At 33.5% G+C, this 23,608-nt stretch overlaps 3 protein-coding genes across 3 annotated transcripts; all 3 read right to left on the reverse strand.

Annotated features, from left to right (window-relative positions):
* Positions 1 to 1,665: 1,665 nt before the first annotated feature.
* Positions 1,666 to 3,329, reverse strand: LOC130891789 (potassium/sodium hyperpolarization-activated cyclic nucleotide-gated channel 2-like). Its single transcript, XM_057796753.1, has one exon. It carries the CDS (start codon positions 3,313 to 3,315, stop codon positions 1,666 to 1,668), a length of 1,650 nt encoding a protein of 549 aa, XP_057652736.1. The 5' UTR covers positions 3,316 to 3,329.
* A 2,905-nt stretch (positions 3,330 to 6,234) lies between these two features.
* Positions 6,235 to 7,944, reverse strand: LOC130891790 (potassium/sodium hyperpolarization-activated cyclic nucleotide-gated channel 2-like). The gene has a single exon (XM_057796754.1). It carries the CDS (start codon positions 7,942 to 7,944, stop codon positions 6,310 to 6,312), a length of 1,635 nt encoding a protein of 544 aa, XP_057652737.1. The 3' UTR covers positions 6,235 to 6,309.
* A 1,624-nt stretch (positions 7,945 to 9,568) lies between these two features.
* LOC130891345 (potassium/sodium hyperpolarization-activated cyclic nucleotide-gated channel 2-like) lies at positions 9,569 to 11,253 on the reverse strand. Its single transcript, XM_057796000.1, has one exon. It carries the CDS (start codon positions 11,231 to 11,233, stop codon positions 9,644 to 9,646), a length of 1,590 nt encoding a protein of 529 aa, XP_057651983.1. The 5' UTR covers positions 11,234 to 11,253; the 3' UTR covers positions 9,569 to 9,643.
* Between the last annotated feature and the right edge of the window lie 12,355 nt (positions 11,254 to 23,608).

Raw genomic sequence — 23,608 nt, forward strand, 5'->3', positions numbered from 1 at the left:
TAAATTCACCCGCCAGTTGGTACCTACAAAGTAGTTGTGTTCGCTAACCATGCTTCCTCAGATTTTCTTAGATTGCTTGCTTAGATTTATAATTGTTTTCGAAATTTGTCTTTGCGAGGGAAAATTTAATAATAACGAACGTACCAGCTGCTTCAATTAATTGATCCTCTTATTCTTATAATCATATTGTACTTGTTTTTTAAAATTAATTTTATATTTTTCAAATATTTTGACTTTTATAGATTATAAAAGAAAATTCTCCGACTGATTTAAACCGAATCAATATTTTTTTATGATTTTGTATCGTTAAATGGTCCGGCGCAGGTGGTTTTGATACCGAAAACTAAGCACCTATTCCCACGAGATCCACACAACAGGTGAATGATCTTTTAATATTTCTCACGGAATTCGCGACGATTTTGTACGTCTTTAAAGTCTCCGCCTGAGGCCGTTCAAAAATTTAAAAGGATAACAACTACTCGGATCATTTGAGACTACTTCCAACAATACCTACCATACATCTGTCACGCATTATATACCTTTAACATGTTTGCGTTTAACGCAACAAGTAATTATTAAAAAAAAAAAAACATTTTTTGTCGGTTATAGAGTGTTGCAATAACCACGTTGAAGATTAATTTTGTTAAAAGTTGTACAAGAAATTGATACTGGAACGGTAAATTCGAAGAAGACGTTTTACTAAAGTCGAATTTTAGACTAATTCCTCAATCCAGAAATGATAATCACAGACTAATACCTAAGTTTTAAAGTATAATCTAACCTTGAATTTTTTTATTCTTTTTTTTTTCAATAATAGGTAGATATTTTTCTATTATGCGATAAGTTTAATACGGTCAAACGTTTTTGTGAAGTCAATGAAGCATAGGAATACTGATTATTATTCAAATTTCCCAATCAGTTGTCATAGAAAAATACTACATCTATACAGGATCTTCCTGAACTAATTCCTTACGTCTTCTAGTATTGTAATCAAGTTTCATTGTGGTATCCCATTGCAGTTATCCAGACCTAATTACCACGAGACCAAACAATAGATGCACATAATTACTGATCTACAAAAGCCGATAATACCTACCTCACAATGCGCACTCAGAAACCCAGTCGAGATGGCTGATCATGCTCCGTACAGCCCAAAACTTATTCCTAGCGATTTTCATCTTACATCTGAAATTATTCAATGGTACTCTACATTCTAAGGATGATGACTAATTGAAAGAACATGTCGAAAACACAGCTTGCAGCCTTCTATGAAGAAAGCGCACAAAAGCTTGTGTGTTATGCTTACAAAGTGCTTACAAAATATCGAAATTGGATTATTAGCTCTAGATTTTTGTAATGCCACCGTAAGAATCCATGGAGAGATCATTGAACGCTCGTCAACCAGCAATGTGACCCGAAACTCGAAATCACATCAAGAATTGAGCAAGCGCGGAAATCTTTGAACAACATGAAGACATTTCTGGCAAACCGCAACCTCTGCCTGGAACTCCGGACCAGAATGCTGTTAAATCTTTTCTGTTCTTCGGTACGGATTATAGGCTTTTGTAAATAAATTAAAAATTTATGTTTGAAGAATAATTTATTAATTGAAACTATTAACAACAATTCTAACTATTAAATTCAATGAAATAATTAAAAAGAAAATTAAAATGTTAATTGAGATGATGCAGAAGTTAACGATTCGATGCGTGACTTTTCGAAGAGAGTTTTTTTGTGAAGTTCTTCAACGCGCATGATGTGCTTTAAACGTTTTTCAGCGCCGCGTGTAATCTTCTTAAAAATTTTTTGATGTTTGGAAAAAATCTTCTGAAAATCCGTTTTTCTCAGTTTATAAATATGGGAAGTTTCAATGGCATGTATATTGGCGGTTCGCTTCTGATCTTTCATTACGAGAGAAATTTCTCCGAAATAAGCGCCATCTTCTAAATGACATATTTCCTTACCAGAATACGTATAAACAGCAACAGTTCCACTAGCTATGAAATACATACTTTCTCCAATCTCTCCATATTGAATGATATAATCCTTCGGTAGAAATATTTCTGGAATTAGCACTTCAACTATTTCGATAACTTCTTCATACTTTAAGTGCTCAAAAATCGAAACGTTGTTGACCAAATATTTACATATTCCAAGATTTATGTCTTTCCGCAAATTATCCGGTAATATGAATTGTATCAAGTCCTCTTTAAAATAGCTTTCCTGATATTTAAAGTTGTAATAACTGATGATATTCGTCCTTAAATTGGGCGGTAGCTTTTTTTGAATCATGTATTCCTCAACCTCTTTCAAGACTTTTTGAAATTTGATATTTGTCGATCTCGTCGATAGAATACTTAAAGCGATTATAAGCCAGGTTGAAATCATCAAAATTTTCCCTATGACATAAGTAAAAATCACAAACAAATAATCCTCAATTGTATCCATCTCATTTAGATATTCCTTCGGAACGGTAATTCCAAATATGTAAGCGGAACTTCTAAACGTAAAATCAGGATAAACGTCGTATATGTTAGTAATTATAGAATTATTTCGTGAATCTGATGCAACGAAATTGTATTTTCGGATTATTTCTATACCCACCAAAAAACACGCTAAGAAATGCATCGTGAAAAAAACCAATAAAACAGAGCAAAAAGTAAATAGCGTTGTCTTCGATTTGACATGAAGAAACATGAACAATTTGTTGATTGATTTCATGAGCGTCCATATCCTGATAGATCTACATAAACAGCATATATTTATAAATCCAATTAATATCAAAGGTTGCTTTTTTATTATTGCATACAATATAACTTTCGAAGAACCCATTAAATCAAAAATGAAAAACGGTCCTACAATGTAATTTCTTGCAATATTAAATGGTCTGAGTTCGATAGTTTTGGTTTTAGATACAATAAAACCGGAGAAAAAAGTGATTATGATATCGATCATGGTCAATACGTCGACAATCCTAGATATCATCAAGTGTATGGGTTTGATTTTTTCGTAGGTAACGCCGACATCTAGAGGATTTATATATACCACAAGTATATAATAAACTAATAAATAAATTTCATATATGTATCGAAATTTGCTAAGGGGATGAATAACGTACGTATATCCCGATCTGATATGTCGTAATTTCTCCATGTGAATTTCCTTTTTACTTTTAAAATATGAACTAACGAGGGGATGGTCTTCCGATATCAATAGAAATTTCAACCACCATTTCGTCAATTTGGATTTCTTTTTAACATCTTCTATCTTCTCTGTAACTTCATCACTCGATATTAAATTACAAGAATGAGGCATATTTGAAATTTGTTAGGTACATTTATTGTTAAAACGTCTCATTTATATATATTTATTCAGCTACTATGACAACAACAAAATATTTAAAACTCGCTTCGAATTTGTTCGACGAAGTTTATAGGTTATAATTGTCAACCATAGACAAACTAGTTACTATAGAGTTGAGACCTTGGAACATCAAGTAGTACTACTTTATGTTTTATGGCTTAGACTATACAGTTACACCAACGGCTTTTACACTAATTCTCTGAATCCAAACAAAAATTGTGAAGCATCTATTAGAACTAACTTCAACCGCCGGGAATTATCGTAAAAAGATAATTCCATCGAAAACAAAACTTTTAACAACTCAGTTCTTCTACTGTTGGGAGATTCAGTAATACCAAGTCCTTTATGTTGAAAAAAAATACAAAATTATCTTTACAACTTCAAAAATTCATAACTTGGAATATAAACAAGATATTTATATTCTGTCTTTTCCATGTATTACTACAACTAATAAAGTTACCACAACAGAAAGTTCAATGCGTGTCATGGTTCATAGAGACGAAATCAGATACACAAACATTCCAAGTTTATAGGTTATAATTGTCAACCATAGATAAACAAGATTGTATAGAGAATAATGGAAATCATAGATAGAGTAATACTAGATTGCGCTTTCAATAAAAATCGTGAATGACTTTTCTAATTTCTTGTATCGTTCTTTTTCGATCTTTAACATTTCCTTACTCCTTATCTCGTTTCTATAAGTGACATGTAACAAAATGAAATAAATAGTGTATCGTTTTCTCTCTCTTTCTTGCATATTCAGTAGCCTCGAATTATTATGTTTATGATTGAAATGTGATGTTAATCACGAAGTATAGATACAAAGAATCCGAACGGAGCGGTTTGGATTCATTCCAGGAGCGCTAAATTACCTCACTCTGTGGTCACCATATCGACATGTATTAACCTGATAATAACATTTATTATCATTTCTTTAAGTAATGAATTGTAATTAGATAAAAGCAAATAATCATAGTTGTGAAAATGCTGTCAAAATGTTTATATCTGGTCTACCCCGCGGTCTTATATGGAACCGGGTCCTCCCCAAGGACTCTACTACAAGATATAGGACGATCTACTTTCATTTTTCTCACACAATCCAATTTTGTGACCTAATAAAATGAGGTTTACATAGAAAAAAAACCAGTAGAAGATTTGGTTAAGTAGAAACATGCTTTGCTTTGTGGAAGAGTCCTTGTGCCTAACCTACGTCCATCTCTAGCATCCCTAGGTAGCAGCGCCGCGCCATGGCTATTTCAAATATTTAGAATCCGGACAACAAGGAATCCAAGCCGCTTTATAGAAATTGGGCTCGGTTTACAGACCTTGATGTAAGAAAGTGTCCTAACGTAGGTATAATTAAAAAATTGGGACTATGATAGAAACGGGAAGATTTAATAATCAAAGTGTGATGTTTTAGTGTTAAAAATGTATAAATATGAAAGAAACTTCTTTCTCGTTTGTAGTTCTGACAAAATTTTTAATAGGATCTGACGCAGTGAGTCCTAGAGATGGGCCAACATACGATCAGTCACATCTAGAATTTTCCAAAATGGGCAAATGTTCAATATTGTATAAAATATTGAACAAAAATTGATACAATAAATTATTTTTTCTCAGAATGGGGGCATTTTTGGTATTAGGTTCAAAATAATAATAAAAAATTGCGTATTTTGAATTTTCTACAAAAAAGCCTTTTAATTTAAAAATTGTTAAGTTAGGTTAGGTTAGGTTCCACTCCTGGGAGCTGTAAGACCTCGTAAGTTGGTGGAGTGGCTCAGTAACTTTCTCTCTTCTTGTGCCGTCTTGACGGACTGGTGGAGAGGAGTGAAGCTAAGAAACAGTTCAAAAATCCAAAGGATTAAGTGTTGTACGCTGATACAACGACAATTTGTTGTCCTCCCGGCGTACGACACTCCCGAGGATTGAGGAGGGTGGTTTAGTGGATGAGAGTCCCACACATACTCACAGTATTTGCACCCGCCCACTGTGAGGAAGGCATTAGCTTCCACCCCACCTCTGGACAAAAAAAAGGTTAGTTTAGGTTAGGTTAGGTTAAGTTAGGCTAGATTAGGTAGGTTAGGAGACTATGGCTATAATCGCATTGATGAGAAAGTATTAACTCTGTTGTTAACTCTTTTATAATTTTTCTTCTTATATTCACGATAATTTCACGGCTTTTCAAGCTAAATACAGGGATTGAAGATACAGTATTTATACCTGCAAATGTGCGCTCGAACCACCGTGCGCTCGATTCACGTGCGCTCGATGCACGCATTCGATTTAACGATCCAATTAAGAAACTTTTAATGGTATTAATAAATTATTTGTATTATTAATCGATTCGAGTTGAATGGCTGTAATACAAAAAATAATTCAAGCTGTAGATCATTCGAACATCTCCACTAAGAATTAGTGTGCGGATTAAATTACACTAAATCATTCATTTCATTAAATTCTCCAAATAATGTTTAGAAAAATGGAAATTTTACTGTAGATCCAATATTTCTTCTAAAATAAATGATTAAATTAGTAATTTTAGAGGGCCCCTACGTGGGGCTTCAGCCCTCGCTAGATCCCTAACTAAATCCAACGCTACCAAGAAGTGCTTAATCATCGTTAAAGTTAAATGAAATTTCTCATCAGAAATAATTTATTATTAACTTTTTAATCCATCTTATTAACAAATTATAAAATGTTTGTTTTTTGAAAAAGGTTTTTTTCTTTTAATTTGATTTTTGGTTTTGTAAGAAACCGTTTCAACCTTCAATAGACAATATGAAAAAGAAATTTGTGATATGTTTTAAGGGGAGGGCGAAAACTTTTGACTGACAGTATAAACGAGGTACCACAAATAAAAGTGTAAAGTTATATTTGAGGAACAATTTTTATTTAGCAAAAGTAAAAATAACAATTCGAACTATTAAATGTAATAAGAAAAATTCAAAATCTTGCCAACGATTCGACGTGGTCCTTTTCGAAGAGGGTTTTTTTGTATAGTTTCTCCACGCGCAAGATATGCTTCAATCGATTTTCAGCGATTCGCATTATCTTCTTAAAAACCTTTTTATGTTTGGAAAAAATCTTGTGGAAATCGGTTTTATTCAATTTATATATATGCGAAGTTTCAATGGCATATATATCAGCGGGTCGGTCTTGATTTTTCATAAGGAGGGAAATTTCTCCGAAATAATCGCCATCTTGTAAGTGACATATTTCTTCTCCAGAATGCGTATAAACAGCAACAGTTCCACTAGCTATGAAATACATACTTTCTCCAATAGTACCGGATTGAATAATACAATCGTTTGGTAGAAATATTTCTGGAATTAGCACTTCAACTATTTCGATAACTTCTTCGTACTTTAAGTGCTCAAAAATCGAAACGTTATTGATCAAATATTTACATATTCCTAGATTTATGTCTTTCCGTAAATTATCCGGTAATATGAATTGTATCAAGTCCTCTTTTAAGAAACTACCTTGATATTTGAAGTTGTAATAGTTGATGATACTTGTTCTCAAATTGGGCGGTAGTTTTTTTCTAATCATAAACTCCTCAACTTCTTTCAAGATATTTTGAAATTTAATATGTGTCGATTTGGTAGATAGAATACTCAAAGCGATTATAAGCCAAGTTGAAATTATCAAAATTTTTCCTAGGATATAAATGAAAATCGTTATCAAATAATCCTCAATCCTAGTCATTTTATTTAAATATTCATTCGGAACGGTAATTCCAAATATATAAGCGGAACTTCTAAATATGTAATCGAAATAAACTTCGTACAAATTAAAATCTTTAGAATTATTATGTGAAGGTGGTGATTGGAAATGGTATTTTCTAATTACGTTTATACCGACTAAACCGCAAGTCGAAAAATGTATCGTGAAAAAAAACATTATAATAGAACATACAGTATATATAGTAGTCTTCGATTTGACGTGAAGAATTAAAAAAAATCTATAAACTAACTTTAGGAGCGACCATATCCTGATTGATCGACACATAAACAATATATTGAGAACTGTTAATACCCAAGGTTGGATGGATGGATAGAATATCGGATAGATGATCATTTTAGAACAACCCATTACGTCAAAAATGAAAAACGGTCCGAAAATGTATTTTTTAGCAATTTTCAACGGTCTCAATTCGACGGTTTTTGTTTTAAATATTACATAACCGGTAAAAAACGTCATTATGATATCGATTATAGATAATGTGTCGGCCATCCTAGATATCATCAAGTGTATGGGTTTAATTTCTTTGTAGGTAACGCCGACATCTAGCGAATTTACATATAACACAAGCGTATAATACAATATCATATAAATTTTGTATATGAATCGAAATTTACTAATTGGATGAATAACGTACGTATATCCCGATCTGATATGTCGTAATTTCTCCATGTGAATTGCCTTTTTACTTTTAAAATATAAATTGATGCGAGGATGGTCCTCCGATATCAATATATATTCCAACCACCATTTCGCCAATTTGGATTTCTTTTTAACATCTTCTATCTTCTCTGTAACTTCATCACTCGATATTAAATTACAAGAATGAGGCATATTTGAAATTTGTTAGGTACATTTATTGTTAAAACGTCTCATTTATATTTATTTATTCAGCTACTATGACAACAACAAAATATTTAAAACTCGCTTCGAATTTGTTCGACGAAGTTTATAGGTTATAATTGTCAACCATAGACAAACTAGTTACTATAGAGTTGAGACCTTGGAACATCAAGTAGTACTACTTTATGTTTTATGGCTTAGACTATACAGTTACACCAACGGCTTTTACACTAATTCTCTGAAGCCAAACAAAAATTGTGAAGCATCTATTAGAACTAACTTCAACCGCTGGGAATTATCTTAATAAGATAATGCCATCGAAAACAAAACTTTTAACAACTCAGTTCTTCTACTGTTGGGAGATTCAGTAATACCAAGTCCTTTATGTTGAAAAAAAAATACAAAATTATCTTTACAACTTCAAAAATTCATAACTTCGAATATAAACAAGATATTTATATTCTGTCTTTTCCATGTATTACTACAACTAATAAAGTCTTTTTTTAAAAACGCTGAACAGTTATATTAAAGACGAAATCAAATACACTTTAATTCGTCAGGTTTCAATGCAAGTCCAAATGCCTACAACCACAATCCACACGGTTCTTCATAAACAGTTGCGTCTGTATGCCTATAAGGTACAGTTGTTACAGGCACTGTTACCAACAGATCGACCAAAACAGTTCGGGAAAACCTCAACGAAACTTTTTCCAACCGATGGATTGGACGCGATGTCCCAATTCCATGGCCACCAAGGTCTCCGGACATAACACCCCTCGATTTCTTCTTGAGGGGTTATTTAAAGGACATTGTACAGGGTGAGGCAGAAAGGCGTACAATTTTACTAACTCTCTTGCGTTATTTGCACACCTGGATGACGTTCTTTTTAAGAAATGAATTTCCCAGATAAAATAAAATAAAAAAATTGTGTGTGAATTATATTTAATTTTTTTTTTTATATAAACGTGATAACTAACCCTGACAGCACGCCACTGGTTAAATTCCTCTAAAGTTTGTTTATGTCAAAATATTATTTCATTAAGGAACATTTTGGTCACCAAATTTGGAAAAAAAATTAAATACGTTCTTGATTTATGGCAAATTTTTGATTTTGATTTAACATTTTGAACACCCCATATCTCAGCAACTAGGTAGAGCGTTGTCGATCGAATATAGACACACCCTGTATGTAATACTCCTATATGGACAGTTCTTACAAGTGGAAGGTGTTTCGACTAAGCGAAACAACTAGTATATCGTTTTCTCTCTCCTACGAGCGTTTAAGTTAGTTCTGCGCATCTTGTGCGCATTCTCAAGCATGCGCAGTATATATAAAGTGTCTCGAACGAGAGAGAAAATGAATAATGTCGATACCGTAACATAGGGACGTTTTTTGCCATACCAACTGTCCGTATAAGATATTATGATTATTATTAAACCAAATTGTTATTTTTTATATTATCTAATATATCGTTTTATCTATAAACTGTGAAATTTTCTTAAAATAATAAAGTTTATTTCTCTCTCTTTCTCTCTACATCGTGCATATTATTTATGAGACACCTTCTATATTAAGAAATGATAAAAAAAGGACAATATTGAATGAAAGTTTTTATAAAACAACTAAAACAATTTTTTAATGTTTTAAAATATACAAAATATTCTTTTAAATAACAATAATGTAATACTATTATCCATGATGAATGAAGGTATCGGATTCAGTGTATGTTTTTTCAAACAACGCTTTCTTGTACATTTTTTCAAGATGCAACGTGTATTTCAAACGTTTCTCAGCGGTCTCGACAATTTTTTTATATACGTTTTTATTTTTCATTAAAATACGTTTGAAATCCGAACTTTTCAATTTGTAAATATGAGAATGTTCAATGGCGTTGATTGTAGTTAACCGTCTTTGTCCTTTAAAGATTAGCGATACTTCTCCAAAATAATCCCCTTCTTGTAAATGACAAACTTCTTTGCCGGAATGGGTATAAACGGCTACGGTTCCACTATTTATAAAAAACATACTATTACCCACTGTTCCCGATTGAATAATACAATCATTCGGTAGAAATATTTCAGGTACCAAAGCTTGAATTAAATCCATGAGTTGTTGATTAGTGAGTTTCTTCAATATATTGACACTTCTAATCAAAGATTTCGTTATTTCAAAATTAACATTCTTTTGAAGATTATCCGGAATGATAAACTGAATTAGATCTTCTTTAAAATATTTACCGTGATATTTATAGTGATAATAAGCGTTGATTTTCTTTCTCAATTGTAGCGGTAGCTGTTTCTGAATCATGTACTCCTCTAATTCGTTCAATATTCTCTGATATTTGATCTCCGTCGATTTCGATGCAAGAATAGATAACGCGAATATTATCCAAGTCGATATAACCAGAATTTTCCCGACTACATACGATAAAACCGTAGCTATATAATCTTCGACGTATTGGATATCTTTAACGTAATTTTCAGGTAGCGTAATCCCTAAAAGAATAGCGGAACTTCGAAACATGTAATCCAAATATACGTCGTAAACGTTTATCATAGATGCATTATAAGGATCCGGAAATTGAAAGTAGTATCTCACCAATAATTTACTGCCAATCAAAAAACACGTAAAGAAATGCATAGTGCATAATAGTAAAGTTACTGAACATATAGCGAACGTAGTGGTTTTCGATTTGATTTTAAACAATAAGGATACTTTCAATAATAATTGCATTACAGACCATACTCGAATAACTCTCGAGAGACTCCACAAATTTTGTATTCCAATAATTGCGAGTCTCGGTTTAGGAAACACGTGATACATAAGAAATTTCGTCGATCCGAGAACATCGGATATGAAGAACGGTCCAAATATATATTTTTTCGCTATTTTCTTAGGTCGTAATTCGATGGTTTTTAATTTTTTTATTGTATAACCAGTAATTAAGTTTATACAAACGTCGATCATTGCTATAAAATCAACCGTGAAAGCCATATAACGATGCGTATCCGTGACGTATATCTTTGTGATTGCCAAGTCCAAAGAATTGAAATAAACTACGAATAAATAATACCACAACAACCAAAGTTCATACCATTCTCGAAATTTACTCAAAGGATGAATCACATATATGTAACCTGATGATATGTGCCTGAATTTTTCGTCTCTTATGGCTTTTTCGCTTTTGAAATACAACCGAGTTTGTAAATGATTATCTGATATCAATATCCATTTCAACCATATTTGTATCAATCTCGATTTTATACCAGATTTTTCCATTTTCTCTGTTACCACATCAACAAAGGATACATTGCAAATATGGGGCATTTTGTTGGATTTTCTTTATTACAACTGAATGCGTAGTTTTCTAACAAATGTCAAAAAAATTTGTTAAGTAATGTTTTTGTTAACATGACAACAAAGTAGTTACTTTATAAACTAAGTATAGTAGCATTAAATAATAAAAGTCCATTACTACGATTAAACCATATCAAACTCGATAAAACTATTTTTCCAAAAAACATTATCCTCCACCCACAACACCAATGGAATTACATACATTTTCCATACACTTCAAATAAATCTTATATTACGAGAATTCCTACTAAAGTTTTGAGATACACGAAATAAATATTTATAATTGTATAAATCTTGATTGTTTTTCAAAATATTCTGTATTAAGATCGATACACTTTTGTATGCGTTTGAACTAATTGTCGAAGCACCACTTCCAAAACGTGTGATTTGAAAGCTTTTTCAGATTTCTTATCTGCGGAAATAACAATAAATCATCGAATGCCAAACAAAAACTGTACGGTAAATGATGAATGATTTTTCTTCAGCAATTGGTTTCCTTAAATTTTTCGAACACTTCTGGCAAACAAATGGTGGTTAACCCATTCAGAATTGACTGCTCTACGTTGCTCTAATGAAACGGTGGCGACGTGTCCAGTTATCCCGCTGCACTGAACAACTTTTGTTAGATTTGTCTTATCTTGAAAGACCAATACAGTCTAATGTTGATTCACATGCATGGATCCACGATTCTTCGCCAGTCAAGATGTTGTAGACGTCTTTTTAAGCATCATAATTGAATTTTTTTGCACCAATCGACAAGAGCTTTGTCAAATTATTCGGTATTCAACGCGAACAAATTTTTTTGATAACCAAATGTTACTACTGGTGGAACTACTGCCCAAGTTTGCCCAAACATCGATGTTTTCTGGTACAACAACCGATTTTGGAAGATTTTCGCGAAATTCATTCTGTAGCGAAACGCGACCACGATTAAATTCGGAAAAAACAGTAAAATAAGATTGCTGGAGATAGAATGGAGTGACTGAAATTGGAATGAAAATAAGGAGAAACATATTCAATAGAAATAATTTCACTCAAACAGAACTCTAAATCTCATCCACGCCAGATCGAGACTATCTTCTTCTTCAGATACCATTTATACCATATTCATTTATTGAAAGTTGGCGACAATGTCGGCATACTTAATTCGATTCTGAGTGGTACGATTTAAAGATGATGTCCAATCCCTGAATGTTGTTTGCGACCAGGTACACGTTTTCCTTCGATTTATTTTTGTTAGTAACTTTCCCATACTTTCCCATAGATCCACATTTCAAAAGCTTCGATTCTGTTCTTGGTTCATGGTTAAGTTTAAGCTTAGGGTTGCGTTACATAATAGGTTTTTTACCTTTAGGAATATGGCTCTAGCTTGTTCTAAACGTGATTTTACTTCGACTTCAGGGTCTATATTTATCGTTATGCAGCTGCGAAGATATTCAAATTTCTCAACTTTCTCTATTGCGGTGTCATAGATGTTTATGTTCAGTTGTGTGTCGTTACTTTTGTTTTTGTTACAATAATTTCCATCCCTAGTAGATTTCCTACTTCTACAACTTTGTTAATTAGACGTTGAAGGACTTCTTCTTTATTCCATCCTCGTCATCGCCTATTGCTTGGTTAAATATGTGCTCAGAGTAAATATTAAACAGTATTGGAGACAAAACACAACCCCTTTTATATACACCCCGGTTCTGATGTCGTTTGTCCATATCTAACCGTTGCTTCTTGGTTCCAATAAAAATTTCTAACTCGAATATTGATAGAGAGTGAAATTCAAAATCATTACGTAATATGGGACCAAAAAGTATAAGGATAAAGATAGGGATAGGGATAAGTCACATAAAATTGCCTCAAATGTATCAATTATATAGTAGTGAAACATATTTTGGTTGAATATCACGGATACGAAATTTTTTTCAAATCAATATCGAAGTAGGGCATTCAATATATCTCGATAAATTTCCATATATATTCACATCTGCACCAATAATTTCCATAATCCAAACACGTGTCTCAATTTACCGGAATTGTCCATAAAATTTGATGAACTGTCCCCTATTGATGTGAAGAGAACCCAAATTGTTAATTTCTGTGAATTCCCTTCTTAAAACAGGATCGGCGTAATAAATTAAACTCTACTACAAATAGCAATATGTATTACGTTTTTCCTAGCATTCGGTTATTTTTATTTAATTTTTTGTGTGGATAGACCAGACGAAAAACAGTTTTTAGATACGATAAAATCTTCAATTTTTTCTTTCATGTTTTAAATAAGTTATCATTATTCACTTATGTATCGTTTGAAGGGTTTCTTCATTCTCTACATGTTTGAAAATGTCTTTTTCTTACTATTTGTCTACAGTAGACGAAATAAATTATTTATTCCATCATCGAAAATACGAGGGCTGCTACTTAAGTTTTGAGATATGGCAACAATGATGTTAATATTTCAAATCTGACATAAAGTTTGACATTTTTAACGGTGACAATACTCATAATATGTTGTCAAACGAATGCTATGACTATGACTTTCGATGTGAGTTAAACCAACAACCATGTACTGATCAACTCGCTGATCTTTCACCGGTTTTCCGTCGTGTTCACACCTCGTTACAAGAAGAATTTCGATAAACAGAACAGTCAAAACATCCAATTGATGTACCATCCGGCCTCCAGTCCTTATTTAGTACCCAATGATTTCTTCTTAATCCCGTTGATCAAAAATAAATTTCAAGATCAACGTTTTTCTACACCTGAAGCGCTTGATGCCTTCAAACACTTGTTTTGAAGGTACCTCGGTCAAAATGGAAAATTCGTTGAAACGCATGCAAAAGTTTATTGATCTTAATGGAGAATATATTAAAAAACAATAAAAAATAACTAATTAAATATTTATCTATCTCAAAACTTAAGTAACAACTAATTAAGAATATCGTCGTCAAACAAACAAATACATTAGCTGACACTAGAGGCTAGTGAATAAGTTTAATATCAAGGAGAGACAGAAAATAATCTGGAAAGAACAACCGGAAGATCACAAGCCCCGTTCTGTTCCAATGTCAAATCCCTGAAACTTTTAGAGTGACATTTTAGAAGAATAAATATGTTAGAAGTATAGTCAACAATTACAAATTAAGTCTTAACTTATTTTGATTGAAAATCAGCTCTTGGACATTGTATTGATCTTGGTAAACTTGGTTTCCAATTCTCCCACTGACCTTCCAGGAAAATCGCGTATGTTCTTTCTCATTTTATGCCTCCATGGATAATAGATTAAGACACCTTTTTACAATGAGTATTGTTGCCCTTAAACCATTCTTGACGTATGGCACGCATTTTTGTTTAGCCAAATTAAAAAATGATTAAATATTCATCGCTATTGATAAAACCATCTATAAAGTTGAATCTTGCATCCCTCAGTTAAATTAGTTTTGACATATGCTCTATCCCTTAAGTCTGAGATTCTTTCAAACTAGTTTTTTAAATTTTAAATTCAACGCTCTATCGAACAGAGAATATTTATGAAAGTTGTTAATATGAAAACCCAATCCTGTACCAATCGGTTAATTTTCGAGAAAATACTAATATAGACCGGGTGTTCATGAACGGCGTGCTTTATCCGAGCGAGATTTCAAAAATAGGGGGTTGAACCGTGTGAACGACGCTCGCGTGCAGTTCACAACGCGGCCACGTGTCCGCCCGTGTCGCGGATTCTTTGCTTAATAACGCCACGCATTTTCTGTTGTTTCCACAGCTGCTTGATGTTTAATAGGAAAATACCCCGAACATTGCCCCGTACGTATAACGTTGTTTTTCGTTTATTTTCTCATTTTTTTTTTTTGTTGTAAAATAACTTAGTCAATAATTTTAAAAGTCACCACACGAAAATTTTTTCTGTATGTGTAAACAATCGTATAGCACTCGTATAACAACACGTTCTGAATACGTTCACCATTAAAAATGTCAAACTCAATGATGTAAATGTCAGATTTGACATATTCACATCAGTGTTGCCATATCACACAATTTAAGTAGTAAACGTCGTATTTTTGTTTAAAATTTATTCGAGGAGCTCAAATACAAAAAGAAAAATAAGAGGCAATAAATTAATTGATCGTCATAGTCATTATATTTAATCCATTTTCCAAAGAATCCGTAATCTAGCTTATGTTTAAATGGAATGAAAGAAAGTGATGATTTGCTAGAATCGAATGAGTTCTATCTTCTTGGTACATCTTGTTTATTATAGAATTCAGCAGTTGCTCCTTTACATTTACATAATATTCTTGTCTTTTTCCTTGATAATCGCTTTTCGTTTCGTATTCTCTAGGCTTTTATGTTCTTTCTCATTGTTTCAGCCATAATATTCTACTTAGTATTTTTCTTTCATATTATTCTTTAGCGCCATAGTTGACAACAGATCTAATATCTACTTTGTAATTTTTTAAAATTGGTTTTGGTAAGTAAATTCTTGTCTCTTATAAATCCAGATTGTATACGATCCTTTATAACTCCTAATCTGTCATTTTTTCACTTACCATCGTTCCTAAGAATTCGAAAATGTTGCTAAAACTGTACTCTCCAAAATTTTTATGTTCGTTCCATTTATTTTTCTTACTGTGCTTATCATATAATTAGTCTTTGTCTCATTTATTTCTTTTTGTTTCTTTTAGGGCCGTTTCATCTCTTGTTTCTAGTATTATGTCGTCTACCAATTCAAACAATCGTTTTTTTTTTTTGTTTTAACATCGAGAATTCGATGTCGTTACCACTTTCAATGTTTTCTTTAGCTACGTTATTATCTATCTCAGTAGTAATAAATCAGTACGTATTATCTCGGGCGTCTTGTTCGATTTAATGAACCCAGTGTAATGTAAAACTTAATATCAGATATCGCTATCAGATAACAATGTGCAATCACAGAAAGCCAGCCTCGTGCAAGTGTCACGTGTCAGTGTTCATTAAATTTAAGTTTACTATAAAGATTAACAATGGTTCAAACAGCATATCCGCCCCTAATATTGCGGATTACACTAGATAATGAAACCGAACTTACGACGAGTTTTACGCCCTAATCTGCGAGGTGGGAACAGCTCCACAAGTCGTAGAAATAATGTAATACCAGATAAATTAAACGACAACATCACTTTGTTAGAAATAAATTATAATAAGGATCCATGATTATTTTTATTGCTTTGTTCAGTAAAAGATTCCAAATATTACGATAAACAAAAACAAAAGCACTACTTGGTGTTTGATTAAGAAATTTCTTATCACAAATACAAAAACTTGTGGTGCAGGTATTTTAGAAAGATAGATGCAGATCTCAAACACAGAAATCGTGATTACAAACATATAGAGAATTCATAAAACAAAACGAAATTTATCTGTACAAACTCAAAATTTGTTACACTTTAGAAAAAGGTGATGAAGCAACGTTTAAGTCAAATTATGTTTATAGTGCTAATAGTTTATTCAATATGGTATTATACTAAGATTTTTTGATACCTTGCCGAACTGTGCCTACATAAGGAGGTCAAAGTATCTGCTGCATCGAAATTTCTGATGAAATAATCGATACTGTTCTTGGACGTTCCAACAATTATCGGCTGGCCTGTTCCACGTTCAATTTTCTCTATTACAAAGCAGTAAATATATAGAAAAAAATATTGTGAAATATCAAAATATATCCTCAAATCACGTTATCTCTTTAGAAACATACACTAATTCATAATATAAGATATTTTAAGTAAGTACATGCAAAGTAACCGTTATTTTTATATCTTTTTTCCCATCTCTATAAATGTTCATTCATTCATTCATTCCTGTTATCAAGCGTATTACGGTTGTCACAACGGCAGTAGTCTATTTATGGGGATCGGGAGGATCTTTTCTTTTTGAAAATGTAGAAGTGATTGGTTGTTTTGGCAATATGGGTGGACAGAAGTTAAGCACTATTCAGAAAACAATAGAAATGACTATATTTTGGGACATCTGTGAAGTATTTTTTATTAAAGCACCCATTGGTCTTACATTTATAATTGTAGAAGCTGCTTTTATAAGGACCATTCTACAAAGGACTTCAACAATCTGTTAATTAGTGCAGAATTAACAAAAATTAATAATTTCTTAAATAAAAAAGCGAGAAAGGGAAATTTTCTAAAAACTTACATAACTACGTAGGACTATTTATATAATACAGGGGACTTGGATTGCAGTAGGAAATTATAAAGCAGCGTGGAAACGTGTCAAGACTACAAAAAAAGTCTTTTTTTTGTACTACACTGGCGAGCAAAAAATTTTCCTGTTTACTGTTGATGATAACGGGCCCATAATGCCTTTAGATCCGATTGTTGTGGCAAGAATTGTTGCGCTGTTACCAGATGGTCGGGAACAACGTGAAACTGCAAGAATTGTGGGTGCTAGTCTTTGTGGTATGCAAAGGGTGTACCAGCGCTTTCTGGAGACTGGCCTAATCACTGGAAGACCAGGGTCTGGCCGAAAAGGACTTACCACTCAACGAGATGACCGTTTTTTGGTGTCCACAAGTTTGCGGAATAGGACAGCTACAGCGAAATCAGTTGGAAGAAGTGAGAAATGTCAACGTTAGAAGAAGACTTCATGCTGCTTGACTGTCATGCAGAAGAATGGCTACAGGTCCCCCGTTGCAACGCCAGCATCGGACTGCAAGATTGACATTTGCCAGATATCACGTTCGTTGGAATGATGATGACTGCAGCTGGGTATTGTTCTCAGATGAGTCGCGTTTTGGCCTCACTGGGTCAGATGAACGTCGACGAGTGTGGAGAAGACCTGGGGAAAGATACGCTGAAGTTTGCATTGACGAGCGTATTCATTTGGTGGTGGGTTAGTTATGGTTTGGGCGGGAATCCCTGCACAAGCTCGTACATAGTTGGTCTTCATAGAAAATGTCGCCCTAACCTCTCAAAGATACGTTGCGGAGGTGCTAGAAGACCATGTTATGCCTTTCATGGTGACTATGGGGGAACGTGGCATTTTTATGCAAGATAACGTGAGACCACATACAGCCAGAATTGTCAGGGAGTATCTGGTAGAAATTTGGCGGTTTGACTCGCCAACCGCAGCCCAGATGATTCCCATAGAACATGACTAGGACGACTGATCCGCAGACACACACCAGAACTGCCCAGAACCTGAGAAGATTGCTGTTGGGATAACATCGACCAGAATGTTGTTGTTGCCGCGCCGACTTCACAAGCAGTCATCAATCCACGAGGAGGTAATACACGTTATTAGTGTCAAGTTTTTTTTATTTTGTTCGTTCCATATCTTCCCTAACAACAAAATGTTGAATTTCGCCCAAAATGTTGCTTTTTCAGAATACATCAATAAATCCAAGAAAAAAATACATTTTTCTTTAGTATACATTCAGATTACAAAAGCACATGCAATGATGTACAGTTTGCGAATACTTAGCCTCAAAGGTGTTGGTGCTGATTATATAAACGCGTTAGAATTTTGGAAATGGAGTGATAGGAATAGGGTGGTTATTCGTTCATTGGTATGTATAACCAAAAATTATCAAAAATGCTCAAGTTTAGCATTCATAATATCTTGGTTACGACCACAAAACCTTTACGTCCATGGTTATCATTTATTTGGAGTTACTGTCGTACCAGACCTCTTCTTTTATTGGCTGTAATGACATAGAATAGATGGCATGAATGTGTTGGACAGAAAGAGAAAGAGAAACACAGACATAAGACACGAATGTGAGGTAGAAGACATAGTCAGATGGGGTCGTAAACGTAGAAGAGCTTGGAACGAAGAAGTGGACTGGATTACCAGACAAAGATTAATCAAAGATCGCACGAGACGATAAACCAGGGAGAAGACGACCATTAGAAAGACATTCAAAAAGATGGATGGATTCATGGACATCAACATCTCAAGGATGATAAGCTGGAAACTACAGACCTAAGGCCTACAATAAGTTAAGCCTCTTTATGAAAATATTTTTACGTCACTGACTTTAAACAGAAATTTTATTATGATACACTTAGTTTGAGTTAAAAAAGTAAACTTAGGTTACTTCATAAAAACACTAATGTTTCCATTTACCTAATTATTATGTCGTTAAATGAATTTTATTTTGAACACTATAAAATTAACGCTTCAGTTTCCACATTATCATCTGCCATCATCTCATTCATCAACAGAATCAGTGCCAATTTTAATGACACCATTATCCGGCAATCTGTACCTACTAAACGGGTGTTCATGTTCATTTGTCGCTCGTCCAATGTTGTTATGGGGTTGTATTATTAGCAGAAAGACTCTCTCACGGTGTTTCGCCTGCACCGGGCCAATAGACGAGGAAGGGCGCGCACATAGGGAAGGAAAAGATACGTTTGCAGGGACACAGCTGCGACCTGCAAGTGTTCAGTCTGGAGTTCTTTGTTTTTTCGGTTGGAACGCGTACGGGGTGTTATGTAAACACATATTAAAAGCTTTATCACTTCACAAAGTCTATTTTAGCTTATAAAATTCATGCTCTGTAGCAAATACTATCAGAAAAATCATTAAATTGTATGTTTAATAAAGGCGATTACATAATACAAAATATTTTCTCCTTTATTTATTTATTGCTTTCGTTTAGCACGTTTTATGGTCTGTCTGTATTCTTATAGAGTGTTTATATGAACATTTGTGCATAAAAAGATGCGTTTCCTTACAAAGGAAAGCAACAACGACTTGAGGAGTCAGTAGTCAGAAGATTAGATTGAAGATAGTGACTTTAACGAAACAATCTAAGGAAAAAAATTCCAATTAAAAACGGAAGGAGCGATTCAATAACTTTTGTTTACTATACCAAGAACTAATTCATTGATGCGTTCATGGTAATTTGAAATGATGTATGTATTATGTTCATATTAGTGCAGTGAGTGATTGCAGTATAGTGAAACGTAAAACGTTGACTTTTGCCCTCAATAATAAACAAGATTCATCGTAAATACACGAAATGCAATCCAATTGCTCTATTGACATGTTAAATGATTACCCAAGTTGAGTAATTATTGTTTTCGATTTAAGCTGCATTTTGATACACTTGATTTGTGTTTGTTTTTTTTCACTGTATAATTGGAATTTAGGAAGTATATAAATGATTTGAGAGTTAAATCCAATCTTCAAAGAAATTTTTATACGGTCCATATCGAGATCTAGATCTGAGGTGTCAAACTCAATTTTGCAGAGGGCCATATATTAAATTTAGAATCATATCAAAGTTATAAAAGATGGTAGGTAATTGTGTTGAGCTAGAGGATCCAGATAATTGACTCTTGTTCATTCGTAAGTCTTTCGCGATCTTCTCTGTCCAATTGAAGATCTATCAACTCCATTTGCAAATGAACTGGTGCCCGTGAAGCATTCATTTAGTGAATGTCTTCCAAACTATTGTTGAATTCCGTAATCAAATTTTGCAGAAATTGAGATTATTCATCCAACTCTTTTTAATCCACTTTTCCAAATGATTTTAAATGGTTCAAAGTTTAATTTTTTACTTGATTTTCCTTATAGATTGCACGACATGGTCCATTTTTAAATTATATATAATGAAATCACACGAAATTTGCTGTTGTAGTACCTGTCAATGGAACGCACTTTAGAAAAGCAGAGGCAGCAGAAAATAAAAGGAAAGACCTGAAAAGATAGAAAGGCATCAAATTTAAGCTAAGCTTTTCAAAACTTTTTTCCAAATCTACCAGTCTGGATTTTTTAATTAGTGGTGATATAAGTAACTTTATTATACTAGTGGTGCTTAAAGTATCTTATAAAACAAGATAATGCGTTTTGTCTTGTTAAATCACAGCTATGTACTCATGTTAATTAATACTAAGCACGTCTTTAGAAAATATATTTCGAAATGTTTTTCCACTCTTTAGTTCTAATAACTAACATAACTATTAATTATATTCATCCTAGGAATCTAGAGATATTGGGTCACATATACACCACGACCCAAAGGATCTGTTGTGTCCTTTTTTCTTTGTGTTTACAGTTAATACCACTCTTCAAGTTCAAAAAAGTCACAAGTTACATATTCACTGGTGTAGAGTAACAATTTTACCCTAAACTTGTAACTTTTTGAGTTACACGAACACAAAATTACAAGTCAAGATTCACCTGTCGATTTTCACATATAATGAAAATTGTAGTTTTCAAAATTTGTTACTTTTTTTTAACCTATGCCAAGAGATGGGTAACTTTGATAATTCTCATAATTATTTCAATTTCTCTCCCTTTTTTTCTCATTACTGATTCTTTTATTCAAAATGTGGGAATCTTCTGATGAGGAATTTGTTGAATTATATGAAAGACGTCAAATATTCGTAAGAAGAAGACGTAGAACATTCAGAGTAAGAACAAATGTGGATTTCGTTAGTACATATGACTTCTATCAAAATGGAATCACTCCTTGGAGATATTGGCCACAGACTGCGAGGTTCAACCCCAAGAAGTGAGGCACTGCCTGAAAGAGTTGTCCTTTGTACAGCTCTTCACTGGTTGAGGAATGGCGGTCAGTACCACGCGGTTGCTGATATGCATGGCATATCAAAAACGAGTGTATGAAGGCCGTTGCATCAAGTTGTAATTCCCTGAATTTGTTGATTGGCCGAATGACATTGGTAAAGTTGTTCTCAACTTTTACAGGATAGCAGGAATGCCGTTAGTAGTGGGATGTATAGATGGGACACTCATAAAAATAAATGGCCCATCTATAAACGAACTGCAGTATGAGGACAGACATGGAGGCCACTCCATAAATGTAATGGCTGTGTGTGATCCAGATCTCAGATTTTACTACCTTAGTGCGCGAGGGCCAAGGAGTGTGCACGATGCCCGTGTTTATAGAAAAAGCACGTTAAACAACCGCTTTGAAAATGGTTGGAGACCAATTGGTGAAGGTATTTTAATAGCTCTTTCTGGTTACCCATTAAGAGAGTGGTTCATTCCACCTACCGATCTGAATTTGGAAGACCGAGCTGTCCAGCGGTTTGATCCTGTTCATAAAACTACAAGATTCATTTGGAATTCTCAAAGAGAAGTTCCCATGTCTGAATGGTTTACGATTGAACCCAACTTTTGCATGTGAGGTCATGAAATGTTTTACTTTGTGCAACATTGCGAGGACTGAAGACGATGCAGTGCGTGCTTTACATTTTAAATATTGTTCAACCTTTGTTCTTGTTTATGATGGTGTGGAAGTTCTATTCACAAAACCTGAGAAGTGGAGACCTTTGTATCTTGAGCGTCAACAATTAATTTACACTTGTAACTTTTTTTCACCCTTGTAACTTTAGAAGCTACAACTGTAACTCTGTTAAAAATAAGTTACAGTTGTGACTTTTTTCTATCCTTGTTAAAAACGTTCGTGAAACGCCTGTACTTGTAGAATTGTAGTTACAAGTGTAAAAAAAAGTAACTGCAGTGAATATGTAACTTTTAACTTCGTACAAGGTAGTGCTTTGGAATTCCTCAGTATTTCAAACTTCGAGAGAATGTGGTTAGAGGTTTCGTCCTCTGTGCAACAAAGTCTGCACACTGCATTATCTAGTACCTATAAATTGTCTTAATAATTGATTTTACCCATATCTACCTTAATTCCGAATGATTTTTCCATTGTTTTGTAGCTGATTCCACAGAGAGATTCGGGTCTCGTGAAGGGCGGTGTGACTCGGAATCAATTGCATGATAACTTCATTTTTTTTTGTCAGTTTTATGACATTGGAGTTTAAAGATCTAGTGCTGATCTAATTTTGATCCCACATAGTTTTACAGCTCAGTATTGACATATATTTTTATCGAAGCTTCTGGTAATTGGTTCTGACGTATGTCCTAGGATTGGTCATTGTTTAAGGACGGTTTGTCTTTGGTGATAACGTCTCTAAACATTTTGAGTGATGTTTTTTTCACCCTTTTTGTCTATATAGAGCGATAAGAGATTTAGAATCACTTCTAGTGCAGCTATCGGGTATGATTTCCTAGCCTTTGTACTTTGTACCTTCGAGAAATTGGTATTAAAACTAATTCAATAGAAAATTTATAATTAAAACCGTTGTAGGTGTATTATTCTCGACTTGCTTGTATCTTTTGAGCCTCTCCTGTTACGTAAGTAAGCATAAAATTCCTATATATTATAATTAATGTTGACATTGTTAAACTTATAATTCCATGGTTTATCTAGTACGAAATTAGACATAAATATTGAAGCTTATAAGTCGTTGATAACCTTATTTAAATATTTATGAAGCA

Source organism: Diorhabda carinulata, chromosome 3, assembly GCF_026250575.1.
Source record: "Diorhabda carinulata isolate Delta chromosome 3, icDioCari1.1, whole genome shotgun sequence".
NCBI lineage: Eukaryota > Metazoa > Arthropoda > Insecta > Coleoptera > Chrysomelidae > Diorhabda > Diorhabda carinulata.

Coding starts and splice junctions, on each gene's coding strand:
- LOC130891789 (XM_057796753.1), bottom strand. CDS start 3,315: ATGCCTCATTCTTGTAATTTAATATCGAGTGATGAAGTTACAGAGAAG.
- LOC130891790 (XM_057796754.1), bottom strand. CDS start 7,944: ATGCCTCATTCTTGTAATTTAATATCGAGTGATGAAGTTACAGAGAAG.
- LOC130891345 (XM_057796000.1), bottom strand. CDS start 11,233: ATGGAAAAATCTGGTATAAAATCGAGATTGATACAAATATGGTTGAAA.